Source organism: Mixophyes fleayi, chromosome 10 (genome assembly GCF_038048845.1).
Source record: "Mixophyes fleayi isolate aMixFle1 chromosome 10, aMixFle1.hap1, whole genome shotgun sequence".
Classification (NCBI taxonomy): Eukaryota; Metazoa; Chordata; class Amphibia; order Anura; family Limnodynastidae; genus Mixophyes; species Mixophyes fleayi.
The window spans coordinates 21372609-21387763 of record NC_134411.1 but is presented as its reverse complement, the minus strand read 5'-3'; the positions used below and the strand labels follow the sequence as shown (position 1 = coordinate 21387763).

The 15155-nt window shown below is 41.6% G+C and overlaps 1 protein-coding gene and 1 long non-coding RNA gene across 2 annotated transcripts in view; one reads left to right on the top strand and one right to left on the bottom strand.

Moving 5' to 3' along the window:
• The window catches only part of LOC142103808 (uncharacterized), a 256693-nt gene that overhangs the window by 112784 nt on the left and 128754 nt on the right, over positions 1-15155 (bottom strand). The window lies entirely within an intron of this gene.
• KCNA4 (potassium voltage-gated channel subfamily A member 4) lies at positions 8588-14086 on the top strand. The gene is made up of 2 exons (XM_075188020.1): positions 8588-9153; positions 9879-14086. Exon 2 carries the CDS (start codon positions 10885-10887, stop codon positions 12988-12990), a length of 2106 nt encoding a protein of 701 aa, XP_075044121.1. The 5' UTR covers positions 8588-9153; positions 9879-10884; the 3' UTR covers positions 12991-14086.

The window sequence follows — 15155 nt, the reverse complement described above, 5'->3', positions numbered from 1 at the left end:
TGATGATGGTAGTGTTCCCAGTACGTCATCTAGGAAAGGCGATGTCAAAGTACATAGTCTTTTTAAATCAGGGAAAAAAACACACACACCAAAATTTTTTTTACCGTGTTGAAGCGAAAAAGAAGTGTAACTGAGGAGAAGTTTACTGCCGATAAAAAAAAAATTGCCAACATGCCATTCTACACACGCAGTGGCAAAGAAAGAATGAGGCCTTCGCCTTTCTCTATTAGTGGCAGATCCAAAAATGTTACTGAGCCTTCTTCTTGTACGGTCACTCGTGACCAAGCAAGACCAAGTAATTTGGAGTCTTAAAGTGGTGCACAACTACTGTTACGCGTCAAAGCCGAGCTGCAAGAAAACAGTAAGGCATTAGAGGATAATGTATGCTCAGAATCAGAAATGACACTAATCCCTGTGGAGAGTCCATCCACCAGTGGTATGTCTAATCGTGAGCATTCTGTTAGTGACAGTGTACCCATAAAGAAGGGTCCTTTCAGCAGTTCTGCTGATGTGTGCCTTAACAGCCCGAGTGTAGCCACTGATACACCAATTGAGGATGCCACTTTGGAATTAGAAGAGGATGAGGGGTAGATTTGTGTAGGCGACGAGGGCGCTAATGATGATGTTGATGATTATGATGCAGACAGATACCAAATTGCCTTTCTCAATTTCTATTTATATTCTAGACTCTATAATGGCTGAATTGTTTTCTATTTTACTCCTAGTGGAGAGGGGGTCTGATGCAGACAGATACCAAACTGCCTTTGTCCATTTATTTTTATAATCTAATTCTACAGTCCATGCAGGCTGCTTTTTTTCTATTCAACTACAAGTGGAGGGGGGTGGGGCCTATAGAGACTGAAACCAAACTGCCTTTGTCCATTTCAATTTATATTGTACAGTCTATAACGGCTGAATTTTTTAGTATTTTCTACAACTGGAGGGGGGGGGGGGGGACCTAGAGAGACAGAAATCAAACTGCCTTTGTCCATTTCTTTATATATTTAACTATAAGTGTAGGGTGTAATATACACCCAAAGATGGCTGCATTGCCAATAGGCTAAGATGAAGAGGAAGACAATCAAGTTTGTGTGCAGAATTAAGGACGGTCTACCAGGGATTAAACTGTTTCCTTCCTAATTTATTAGCTTTAGAATTACCTTACTTATCCAAGAAACAGGTGGAGCACTAAATTAGGTTATTTTATGCCCAAAAACATTGATTTTTAAACAAAATTGCAAAACAAAACCAAACAAAACCAAATCCAAAACCAAAACACGAAAGGGCAGTTTAGCAAAACCAAAACCAAAACACGACGGTAATCCAGATCCAAAACCAAAACCAAAACACAGGGGTCAGTGAGCATCTCTAGAATAAACTAACATGAACCACACCAAGGCTGTCTAACAAGAACGGATCCCCCTTTGGTGGAAAATGTGCAGACCACACTGGGAAACATTTAATCCACAATTGGAAACATCTCATGTTAAAAGCTCAGCATTCTCCTGAGAAGAATGCCAGACATGTACTCATCCAGACAATGGACTCCAAATCTATGAGGGTTACTTCTAAAGAATGCCAAAAATACCTGCCAGTGCAGAGAGTGCTACAATGACAAAATCCATTGCTGTGCATGGGTATTCAGCAAATGAAGTGACAAGAGCCCATGGCCTACTCCACGACCTGCTTGACCAATGTCAACAGGTAATCCAAGTCTTCAGCTGAGAAAGAGATGCATGAGAAGAGAGCAATAAAAACTGAAGCTCACTGTCCTTGTGTGTGTGTGTGTGTGTGTGTGTGTGTATGTATGTATGTATGTATGTATGTATGTATGTATGTATGTGTGTGTGTGTGTGTGTGTGTATGTGTGTATGTATGTATGTGTATGTATGTGTGTGTGTGTGTGTGTGTATGTATGTATGTATGTGTGTGTGTGTGTGTGTGTGTGTGTGTGTGTGTGTGTGTGGTTGAGGTATGAAATCCAAAAACACAGATTTTAGCACATCAACACCCACAAAGAAAACCTCCAATCAATACACTAAAGAACACAAACAGCCTTAATAAAATAAAAATAAAATATAACATAAAATAAATTAAAATAACATAAAGGAAACCCCTAAGGACTGGGTCAGCAGTCATTGCCTCTCTCTGGACATTTTTTGCTGGGGGAAGGGCAGGGGCAGGATGGGCTGGGGGGGCCGGGGGGAGAGGGGGACATGTGCCCCCTGGCCGGTCCCATAGTGGGCTACCTTGGGCTGGGTCACTGGGCCATCTGCATTTTTTCCCATTAAAATAGGCTGAGGAGTGGAGTCTTGGCCCCTGGGCTAAAATTTTCCAGCCCTCCCCTGGGGAAGAGGACCTGTTCCCTTGTGGCCTCACTCACTAAGTGCTGAAGAGAATTAACACTGTTACTATTCTACAATCACATATTTTATAGCTTCTGATCCACCTGTGGGAATACAATATTAAATGTTGCTTGAATTACTATATGCATTATAATTAATATTGTTAGAAACAGTGTGGAAGTGGGGTGTATACAGTGGTAGGTCATACCGCCACTTCTTCTACTGCCTCCATTATAAAACTATCAAATTCCATTCACTTACATTACCTGTATATTTTCCATACCGCCACTTCTCCTACTACCTTCATTGTGAAACTATCAAATTCCATTCACTTACATTGCCACTTCTAAATTTCCACTCCGTCCACTGGTTAGTAATATAACGGAAAATCACACTGCAGGTAAATTGAAAGAAGAACGCCAGGAAAATATATTTTTCACATAAAATATTATCCAAGCGATGCTGCTGTGTCCATGGATTGAAATTGAATGTGGCTCAGTCAGGGCCAGTGCTGGGATCTCCAGCGCCGCCCTGCTGGAATATGCACATGTGCAATGAATCCACACCGCTGTGCTAATTCTGATCCGTGCTCCGTTCAGAGTGGGGACTCAGAATACAAAGGGGCACAATGCCAGCGCCGGAAAGAAATATTTTTCATCACAGGCAGGATTGTATGCAACGTCTTGCTGACGCGCTCACTGGTGCCCGGGTTCTAGAAGAAGATTACTAATACAGCTGATTTAGGGCTCCCTTCATTTTTAAAACAATACCTGGGACCATGTGACCTTAAATGTCATATTTGAGGTCACATGGATGTCCAAAGTTTTCATTTTCACAATTCCATATTTGATTTCAAAATTCCATACTTCCTCTTTTGTCCCAAATAAAATAACAGTAATAGACCCCCATTACTACGTGTTCTGTTAAATTGTGGGGAAAATATTGTGCGTGGAATATTTTGGGCAAGTCATGACAGCTATGCAATCGGCTCTGTTTAAAAGTATTCTCTTAAAAATATATAGCTTGTCCTAAGATACTGTAATACAGTATATTATTGGAGATTTTATCTTATATTATTGGATATACTATTTATTGGAGGTATTATTCCAACTGAATTGCAATCATCTGTGCACAGTACTGGAGATAATACCATGGACTATATTTTCACATATTTTCCTAATAGTGCTGTATTTTTAACAAATCATGCTAAAAATTATCAATTTAAATTTTACTGAATGAAGTTTACAATAATTGCTTTTTCCGAATACGTCAATTATTTAAACATTTTACATTCCAGCCAGTCCTACTTCATCTGTTTCTATATCAACCTACCAAGTAGTCCATCAGATCTATTTTACAGACATGAAAACATCTGCCAATATCATTGCACTCACTTTACAACCGCAGGCTGATTGAGGTTAGCCTGCTGCAATTTATTGTACACTCTTATATTTTGTAAATCAAATCTGTCAAAGAAACTTAAGTTACCTTTCAACAATACAAATTCAGGCATTTTTTTGGCTAGATACTGGGTGAATATGAGAACGGAGGATTATAGAATCCCCAGAACTGAAGCCTGATGATTTCACCAGTTACATTTGCAGAGCCAGAGGTTGGTCTGCCAAATTCTGCAACTCCCGCATACAACCCTGAGTATTCTGGACATTAAACATTCATTCAGTCATTGTAACCACTGAAAACTGTGCAATCATCTGAGTATAATAAAATAGTAATATAAAACAAACTAAATAGAAAGCAGATAAAGCTAATTATTACATGAGAATAATTTGGCTGTTCTGCACATTGCTTGACAATAGATCCTATAAATAATTATCTATTCTTTTTAGTGCATTTGTTTATTTGCCTAACAGATGAAGGACTGTCCTCCAGGATCAACACATTTTGCTCTGAGTACAGTAGAGTTTATCTGCAAACAGTTTCTACTGTCTTCTGGAGGAAATAATGTACATACTAAAGCTGTTTGACATATCTACTTGTGTGCTGCATTATGCAGCCAATTTGTAGTAAATATATTATTTATTTATTTATTTATATAGCACCACTAATTCCACAGCGCTGTACAGAGAACTCACTCACATCAGTCCCTGCCGCACTGGAGCTTACAGTCTAAATTCCCTAACACACACACACAGACAGAGATCAACTAGGTTCAATTTGATAGCAGCCAATTAACCTACCAGTAAGTTTTTGGAGTGTGGGACCCATGAAAACACAGGGAGAACATGCAAACTCCACACAGATAAGGCCATGTTTGGGAATCGAACTCATGACTCCAGTGCTGTAAGGCAGAAGTGCTAACCACTAAGACACCATGCTAGATGTTACACAATTGTCCCAAGCATGTAAAGTCTATGAACTCTTATAAAATAAATAGATCATGTGCCTTTTGTTCAGCAGTGGCAATGCACAACATGTATAGCACATGCCCTTGTGTTTCAAACTCCCATTGTCCCATAGATTGTAAGCTAGCGAGCAGGGTTCTCTTACCTCTCTGTCTGTCTGTATTACCCAGTATTGTTTTATTAATGTTTGTTCCCAATTGTAAAGCGCTACGGAATTTGCTGGCGCTATATAAATAAATGATGATGATGATGATGATGTACATCAGTGATAGGCAACTTAATATACTTCAGGGACCACATAGATGACCCTCTAGCCTTCAAAAGGGCCACAAATTACCCCTAATTTCAGCCCTTAGTTAAACAACACATTTAATCAAACAAAGAGACACCTATCTACAAAATTTAAAACAAGTGTTACAGGCTCCAACAAATCTGACAAATCTGACAATAAAGCACTAAGGAGTTAGCGGCCGCAGGTGAAGGCTCAGGGGGCCACATGTGGCCCTAGGGCCGACTACTGTCCATCGCTGACTTACATTCTTCTGCTCACAGATTACTGGGCAATATGTCTAGTAGGTTACTCTAGTAGAGTTTCATAAATACCCTTCAACTGCTATCTGCATTTGACATTTACCATATATGTTTTTATGTTTGACATGAACATCTTCATACCATCATGAAAATGTATGAGAGGTGCAGCATACAACAAGGTGATATATATTCAGACAACAAATAACCATTATCAATCCATCTCTACTACATTATTTATGCATAATCACATAAGGTGTGCTGAAGGTTGGTTTTACTGCATATGCCATCCATCATTTCCTCCAAAGTGTTATTAACCTCTTCACTTCATTATTTGGACATAAGGCCCAATAAATATTTTCAGGTATACACCCAAAGTTCCAAAAAAAAAACAGTACAAAATGACAGAGCAAAAACTGATGGAAACTATTTTTTCTGTTGCAAGTGCAGTACATTAAGGGGTATATTTACTAAACTGCGGGTTGGAAAAAGTGGAGATGTTGCCTATAGCAACCAGTCAGATTCTAGCTGTCATTTTGTAGACTGTACTAAATGATAACTAGAATCTGATCAGTTGCTATCGGCAACATCTCCACTTCTTCAAACCCGCAGTTTACTAACTATACCCCTAAGAGTGGGCATCTGCAAGGTAAGAATGCCCCTTTAAGATGTGTGTTATTTTGAGTCATATTTATTTTGAAATAAGTTAGCTACATTTTGTTAATTTTGCACCCTATTAAACTGGGTGTAAGTTTTGGAGTTGATCATGGTTATGGATCCAGATGTAACTATACAGACTAGATTTAAGATTGCACTTATCCTGAGATACAACTCAAAATACAGACATGGAAGTGCTTGTGTGCAAACACATTATGACTCATATGCAAACAGAACATCTTTATGCTCAAATCAAAATAAGGTCTGTATATGGAGATGGATGGACACACAAGATGAAGAAGGGCTCCGAAAATGGGACATGGGTGTGAGAAAGTAGAACATGTTCAACTTTCCCTCAATCATATTCCTTTATCTATTTAAGTAGTGGGCAGCACGGTGGCGCAGTGGTTAGCACTTCTGCCTCACATCACTCTGTGTGGAGTTTGTATGTTCTCCCTGTGTTTTCGTGGGTTTCCTCCGGGTGCTCCAGTTTCCTCCCACACTCCAAAAAACATACTGGTAGGGTAATTGGCTGCTAACAAATTGACCCTAGTCTGTGTCTGCCTGCCTGTGTCTGTCTGTGTTTGTGTGTGTTAGGGAATTTAGACTGTAAACTCCAATGGGGCAGGGACTGATGTGAGAGAGTTCTCTGTACAGCACTGCGGAATTAGTGGCACTATATAAATAAATTGTGATGATGATGCAGTCCATGTGCACTGTCAGCTGATTTCTAAACAGAGATGCATGTGGTATGTGGTTATGAATCTGTGCTCCATTCACCTCTCAAGAAACAGAATGGAAGAGAGAAGGATGAAAAGGTGTCAATGTACACAAGCCCTAAAAATGATTGACATCTGCTTTACACACCCCCTCTTTGAAATTAAGTTGAAAAAACAGATGGTGCTGTGGCCCAAAACATGGGAAAGAACATGGACACTAAGAAAAACCATTAAATGTATAGTTGCAAAAAATAGATTGAAGCATATTGGCTGCAGGTTTTTAACATCTGACCCAATCCATCATTTAATCAACTTTGATGGACTAAAGCTATGCCTGTGTGCACATACCTTAAATGCATCTGCTGTGCATATATCAATCACACAATGTCTTATGAAGAGCTAAGGTAGGAAAATCCTGCTTCCTCGGGGAAGAAGTGGAAAATCCTGATTTTGCCTGTTAATGGTGAAACTTCACAACATATTACTTGCTTCCAGCACATGTTTTGCTTTTACATACACAAGTTGAAAGTACTTACAGTACCTGAATCAAAGAGCAAGTTCTTATGCAGTTATAGGTGCTGGTGGCATTATAATGTAGACCTCTCCAAAATCTCTGATTACAACATAAATCAGACCCCAAAAAATGACTTATCAATTCTTCAATCCTGCTTTGTCTTCTAGAAGGAAAGTTCGGCTGTGCTGGAAATCCATTAAGTTCAGCACTATACTTGGTGGACAGCTCCGGCCATTAATTAATCAGTGTGTCGGGACTGCCAGACATATAAATGGCCGAAGCTTTCCACCAATCGGAGTGTTGGGAGATGTCTACTTTATATGATAGAAACTGTCATACCTAGAACTTGGCTCAGTCTAATACAAGGTTTGCTGGGCAGACTGTGGAATTTTGTTGGGACAAGGGGAGACTGGCCCAGGTTAAACATGCCATGGGGGTAACCTTTACCAACCCACCTCGGTTTCCTAGGTTAACCCCTATTTGCTGTATATTGGTGACAGGTTTGATTGCGAAAACGGACGAGCCCCTTTAACTGCACAATTACAACTAGTGGAACTGACATGTAGAAGACATTATTTTAAAATGTTATATATATAAAATAAATCTATGTCTATAACAATGGTAATGTTTATTTGTTTATTTTAATAAAGGTGCGTTCTAACTGAGTTACAAAAGTTTAAATAAAATATTCGCTAGCAAACAGGGCAGTGCATAATCATTAAGACCCAAATCAATGAGAATACAGGTTTAATAGGACTTAAGCTGGTAGATCATGCTGGAACTTGGGACAGCAGCAGCTGGAGCGATACCTGTTGCCTAAATGTTTTCTAGGAATATAATAATATCATCTAGTGAGCATAAAGTTAACGTTAGAAGGGGTTTTAATCAATAGAACAGTGTTCTGACAACCCCAAAAAGGATAGCGCTGTTCACCATCTACTCCAAAATGTAGCTATTTTTTTTTTTTTACTTTAGTTTGATTTTAAAAGGAAAAACATTTTGTTTGGATTCCAATATATTTCACATACTCAGATATTGTTACAATAAGTTGTGTAAACGTTTCAGACTATGCAAAAAATGTATTTAACAAAACGGATTGTCTATTAATACGAAACTTTGTTTCCAATTTCTTGACAAGGAGTCACATACTTCTTTTGATGAAAAATCTCAGCAGAGAAAACAGTGACTTTTCTGTATATACTGTATAAGTCATTTTTCTTTGCTCTCGTGTAGCAAGCTCGGTTTTCAGTCTTCGGAGTAATGGTTTTCGGCATTGCCCTCCGCCATATGTTTTATTAGAAGGGCATGCATAATTTAAATTTAAAATATTTGCTTCAATTATTAATATTTCTTTATACAGAGGGAATGTCAATTGTAGCTCCAGACATAGTGCAGTTCCGCTTTTCTTCCACTAGATGCTGATGTGGAGCTTGGGAGCCCTGGGAATAAATCAGGCTGGGCTCACTCGTTTGTCCTTCAGTGATACATAAACACAATTGGGAATTGGAGACTTGCAGGGAGACACAGCACTTGTTCCTATAACAGTCTGATTTATAGGAGGCTCTTTTAGATTTTTTGGGGTTGATCATTGGATGCAATTCCTTTTGGACAATAGCAATTGCGCTGAAAAGCTACTGGATGCTGCTGAGGATGGTAGCTGTAGATTGGTCCAGCTGAAACAAGAGGTTCAGACTGAGCATTAAATGCTTGTTGGGGGAGAAAATCTCTGAGCAGTCATCATCCCTTTTGTCAGTATGACAGTCAGATGAGGACATGGGAATATACAAAGACGAGCAGAGCCAGCCACAAGACGGGTGGATGCTGATCAAATTAGCAAATATACATGCAAGACATCTGGGGTTTACAAATAATCATTGCCTTGAGTCCATCAAGTCCAGCTGTCAATCAGTGAACCTGTCTCCAAAACAGAAAAAAAATCTAATGTAAGGGAAGCATGCACCAGTGTAACTGAGCAAGCAGTACACATATACCCCTAGACTACAGATGCCTACAGCCAGCATTGAACTGTAAGTACATATTTAAGTGGGGGGAGGTGGTATTGAAAACCTGTTCTGTGTAAATTAATAAAACAATAGAGCTACGTGTTTTTATTTTGTTGCAGCTAAGTATCAGTAATTCATAGGTAAATGTTGTTTTTATAGATGAATAATTAACATTTAGCAGTGTTCCAGTGTCACGTAATGAACGCTATAGGTCTCTAGCGAACTGAAGTTTTGTTTTCTGCATATAATATCTATTATTGCATTTGCTCAGTTAAAGCCTAACCATGAGAAACGATTACCGCAAGTGATTTACATGGTAACAAACCACCATCAAAGGTTGAGAGTGCTATTAGCAGTGCAGGGAAACCTGTGGCTGCTACAAAAACCACTTGGAAAGCAAAAAATAACCAGGTACGATCTCACTTTAAAAATAATAATTGTGAGTGGTGGATCTGCTTTCCAGAGGTTCTGCTCAATATAAATACAGAACCCTGAATTAAGGACAGGTGCAATTTTATTTCGAGTTAATATTTGCATGCCCAGTGAAAGTGTTTGGACTGCAGATGTGGGATTAGGAAGAATTATTATTATTTAATCAAATCGATGTTTATTGTTTGCAGATGTGTTTTTATTGCAACCAGAAAATGATATAGAAAGTGTCAGATAGGATGCTGTGTGATCCAGGGCCTGTGTTCCAGCCTATTGTAAAGTGGTTTTCTCCCCCCCCCCCCTTTTATTCTGTGTTTCAGACTGAGAACCTGCGTGATGTGATCCAAAAGGGAGATGCTTTAAATTGCGTGTGTTTTCCATGGAGACCCAACACAGCTCCCCATCCCCTGCTGCTGTGATTAATAATATGCTTCTTGTAGTAGATGGCTGTGGACGAGTCACTATGAGGAGAGCAGTTTTGTTTACAAAGTGATGGCTTCCTTACCCCCTGTCGGTGTCACAAGGCCAAATTTCTGCACACCCCCTATGAGGATGATAATATTGACTGTTGTTAAATGAAGTGAGAGGTGGCCCCCTTTTGCATCAGTGGACAAGAGAAGAGCTCCCATTGCTCTTGCTTTTACTATCTCATTGGATTGTAAACAAAGACAGCAATTCGTGGTCTAAATAATAAGCAAAATACAAAATACTCTTTGGAAGCTGATTTCATTACAAGGGTCTACACCTGGCTTTGATATCCCCCCTGCTCTATGGACATCTAATATCACCATGGATTAAACGACTAAGCAATTTTATTTGATTAAGTGCTGACAAATGTGGAGTTTGGCAAGTGGTCCTTTGCTTCTAAGGACAAAATACCTCGATTGAATATTTTTTTGGGCTGCCTTCTATAGCAGTATTGATGCTTAAAACCACACAGAGGGATCCCAGGGTTGTACTGGATTGTGATCTCCATACATTGAGGATTGCATTGGATGTGTGTCTGCACTTTGGAGAAGTTACACCATCTCCTTGTGTTTCCCCCCCATCTGTTGCTCAGCACAGACCTCCCTGTCTGTACATCTCACCACGTTCTTCTGTGCAAAACGCTGCCATTGGGGGGGATCACGTGACCCCCCAGGCTGGATGCTGCTGCCTCTGGGGGTGACCCAGGTGAAGAGACTTCTGCAGGACACAGCACAGATTTTTTTTTTTAAAATCAAAGCCTGGCATGTCTGTGGGTCGGCCGTGGTGGCTGGGTGGCACCCACCCGTGAAGCAGCAGCGTTACCACTGAGCCGCTCACATCTCTCTATACACAGGGGAGATGGAGGTTGCCATGGTGAGCGCGGAAAGCTCCGGCTGCAGCAGCCACCTGCCGTACGGGTACGCGCAAGCTCGCGCCCGGGAGCGGGAGCGCCTGGCCCACACGCGCGCGGCGGCCGCAGCAGCCGCGCAACAGCAACAAGCGGTCGAAGGCGGGAACAACTCGGGGGGCGTGGCCTGCCAAGCCTCTGGGCGCGCCCCCGCCTCCCAAGGGAACAGCAGCAACAGCACCGGTGGTGTTGGAGTCGGGAGCGCGAAGCGCGCACCCAGGTCCCCCCAGTCAGCAGCAGAGCAGCAGAGGAAGAAAGAGAACCGCTGCAGCAGGTACTGGCCCCTCGGCGGCTGCAACAGGTGGAGGAGCCGGCACCACCCAGCGGGCAACGAATGCAGCGGAGGCGCCGGCGGAGGAGGAGCAGGAGGAGAAAACGGCGGCACCTTCCCCTCGGAGCTGGCTCCCTACGGCTCTGAGGAGATGATGCTGAGGGAAGAAGAGGAGGAGGAGGAGGTGGAAGAGGACCAGAAGTTTTACCTGTGCGGCGGCGGGGGCGAGGAGGAGGAGGAGGACGGCGGCAGCAGCCGGGACAGGACCCCCGCGGACGGCGGGTACCACCCGGTCTACAGCGAGTTCGAGTGCTGCGAGCGCGTGGTCATCAACGTGTCCGGGCTGCGCTTCGAGACGCAGCTGAAGACGCTGTCGCAGTTCCCGGAGACGCTGCTGGGGGACGCGGAGAAGAGGATGCGCTACTTCGACCCGCTGAGGAACGAGTACTTCTTCGACCGCAACCGGCCCAGCTTCGACGCCATCCTGTACTACTACCAGTCCGGGGGCCGCCTCAAGCGGCCGGTCAACGTCCCCTTCGACATCTTCTCCGAGGAGGTGAAGTTCTACCAGCTGGGGGAGGACGCGCTGCTCAAGTACCGGGAGGACGAGGGCTTCGTCAAGGAGGAGGAGAAGCGGCTGCCGGACAACGAGTTCAAGCGGCAGGTCTGGCTGCTGTTCGAGTACCCGGAGAGCTCCGGGCCGGCCCGGGGCATCGCCATCGTCTCCGTGCTGGTCATCCTCATCTCCATCGTTATCTTCTGCCTGGAGACCCTGCCCGAGTTCAGAGACGACAAGGACAGCCTGCTGCCCCCGCTGGGCTCGGGGGAGGATGGCTTTGGGGGGTACAATGGGACCCTGGGGGCCCCAGAGAGCGGACATACCGCCTTCAATGACCCCTTCTTCATCGTGGAGACTGTGTGCATCGTGTGGTTCTCTTTTGAGTTTGCAGTGCGGCTCTTCGCCTGTCCCAGCAAGCCTGGCTTCTTCAGGAACATCATGAACATCATAGACATTGTGTCCATCCTGCCTTACTTTATCACCCTGGGCACCGAGCTTGGGCACCAGCAGCCCCCTCCTCCTCAGCAGCTGCAGCAGCAACCCCCACAGGGAAGTGGGCAACAGCAACAGGCCATGTCCTTCGCCATCCTGAGAATAATCCGCCTGGTAAGGGTCTTCCGCATCTTCAAGTTGTCCAGGCACTCCAAGGGGCTGCAGATTTTGGGGCACACGCTGAGGGCCAGCATGAGAGAACTGGGATTGCTCATCTTCTTCCTTTTCATTGGGGTCATCCTCTTCTCCAGCGCTGTGTACTTTGCAGAGGCGGATGAGCCCACCACTCACTTCCACAGCATCCCCGACGCCTTTTGGTGGGCGGTGGTGACTATGACTACGGTGGGCTACGGAGATATGAAACCTATCACGGTTGGGGGCAAGATAGTTGGTTCCCTGTGTGCCATAGCAGGGGTGTTGACTATCGCGCTGCCCGTGCCAGTCATAGTCTCTAACTTCAACTACTTCTACCACAGGGAGACTGAGAACGAAGAACAGACACCGCTGGCGCCCAGTGGGTCCAGTTGCCCGTACTTGCCCACCAATCTGCTGAAGAAGTTAAAGAGCTCTTCCACATCTTCCTCTCTACAGGACAAGTCAGAGTATCTAGAGATGGAGGAAGGGCTCAAAGAGTCTCTGTGTGTAGGAAACAAGTCTAGCCAGAGCACAGGGAACGGGAATGAGACCATTAAGTATAACTGTGTGAATTTAAAGACTCTGGAAACCGATGTGTGACATTTATATTGGGAACTTTCTTTAAAGTCTATTTATGCATTGACGAGTGCAGTGATATAAAAATGAAATATGCAAATCTAATCAGAAAATAAACAAGCCGGGTTTCTGATTAGATATGAAATATAGTGGCTTCCTCTTGTAAGAACATCCAACCTTGGGACCAGACACAATGTTCTTTTACACAGAATGATTACATTACAGGAATTACAGTGCCTGTTCTTTGGCTTTGTTTTTAAAGCAACCCACATAAATAAACATTTGCATTAGGTTATTTACACGCAATGTGGTAAAGCCTTTCTGATTAACAATAAACTGCAGCATTTCATATAGTAAGGAGTAAATCCTGAGGCCTTTTTTTACTATGAGGCACTTGTTCCTCATTATAAAGAAAAAGAATATATATTATAAAATATATATTGCTTTTTTTGTGTGACTGCAGTGGATTAAAAGTACCAAGTCAAGCTTTAAAGTTACTTTTTTTTTTTTTTTGCTTATCAACTTATATTTTTGCAAATCTTTTTTTCCTTTTTGTTTTCTTTTTATTTGAATTTCACATGCAAAGGAATTTAGGGTAATGTTGTAGTTCAGGCTGGATTGAACTAACTTTAGTAGTGGTATAGTGCTACCAGTTGGCTGGCCTTACCATAAGTTGACAGAATGTTCTTAGAAGAGGAATTTACCATCTGTGTGAACTAAATTCTTATATGTGGAATCCACTGTAATTGTTTTATTCATCATGCTAAACATATCAAGGGAAGCGGTAGACTAAAGGGTTTTAAAGTTTAAATATATATATATATATTTTTTAATAGATTGCAATTGTTTTGCACAGATCAAGAGCTAAGGGGCTGTTTTTAACACAATGTGATATGTATGCTCAAAGGTTATAAGATGGCTTTCACAAATGAATAATAATAATAAAAATAATGTTTATTTTTAGTAGCCATAACGGTATTAAGAGTTAATACTGTTTTTAATGAGCCAGCCCCCCAAAATATGTACAAAAATACGAAATAACAGTGCTTTTCAATTCTGTCAGCACAACTATATTTTTTTCTTTTTTTTCTGGTTCAATAAAACTAGTCTTAACATTGAATTTACTATGTGATGTAAGTAAACGAAACGGCTGCCTGCACATTCATTTGACAAAAGCTTCTACAAATAATGAATAGTTTGTTACAAATTGCAATCTGTAAGGGCTGCCAATCATGCACATAACCGCTGCTAACTGAGCTAGGTGACACTAAGAAATTACTTTAACATCTGCATGTTCAACTGTGATAGGGAATGCTTTTTTTGCACTACAGTCTACGCTGGATAAACAATATTTAAAGAGACTTCGTACTGTGAACCATTTCTGTCATTTTAAAGTTAAAGGACAATCATTAAAAGTAGGATCTCGATAGCTCCCATTTAAATTAAATATACATTGCTGGTCCTTTTTTGCTGCTCATAATAGTATGTTATTCACAATAAATGGGAGAATGCTCTAGCACTTACAAAAGCGTTATATACAGGTATGTGGTCCGATATTTAATACAGACTTGTGGTTTATCTATTTATAAGTCCATGCATAGTTAAGTGAATGTTTCCAATGCAAGAAGAAGTTGCCCGACGTACAAATTAACAGCTAGTTTACTATAAATGTTTAATCCACAATATTATTGCTTTAAGAAGTGGGCCTTAATGTAAAACAGATACAAACCAAAGCCCAAATAGATAAATATTTTGATATTTTCATTCTAATAGTAAGTAAAGGACATTGACATTGCTTGAAGGCTGCTACCTCCAACTTAATTGTGGATTTATTTTTTTAAATACTATATTGTAGTGTAGTTGGCTTAAAAATAGTCAAAAATATGTCAAACACTTAATATTAAACAATGTATTCTTTCTGATTTGCCTTTTTAGAGGAAGGGGGTCAGTAGAAGCATGTGCCTAAGATTCTGTTTGGTTTACAGTTGTCGGAGTTCTTGAGTGATTTCTGCGGTTTGAGGTGGAAGCCACCAATTTCATTGTAAACAGAAATATCCAGTTGTTTAGGGTAAATGAAGCATTCCAAAAGATGTAAAGTGCAATTTGGGAATATTCACTGTAATATATAACCTTATATCATTATATTGAATTAGATCCACATCATTTTTGAGCCTATGGCTACTAAAAGG

Coding starts and splice junctions, on each gene's coding strand:
- KCNA4 (XM_075188020.1), top strand. CDS start 10,885: ATGGAGGTTGCCATGGTGAGCGCGGAAAGCTCCGGCTGCAGCAGCCAC.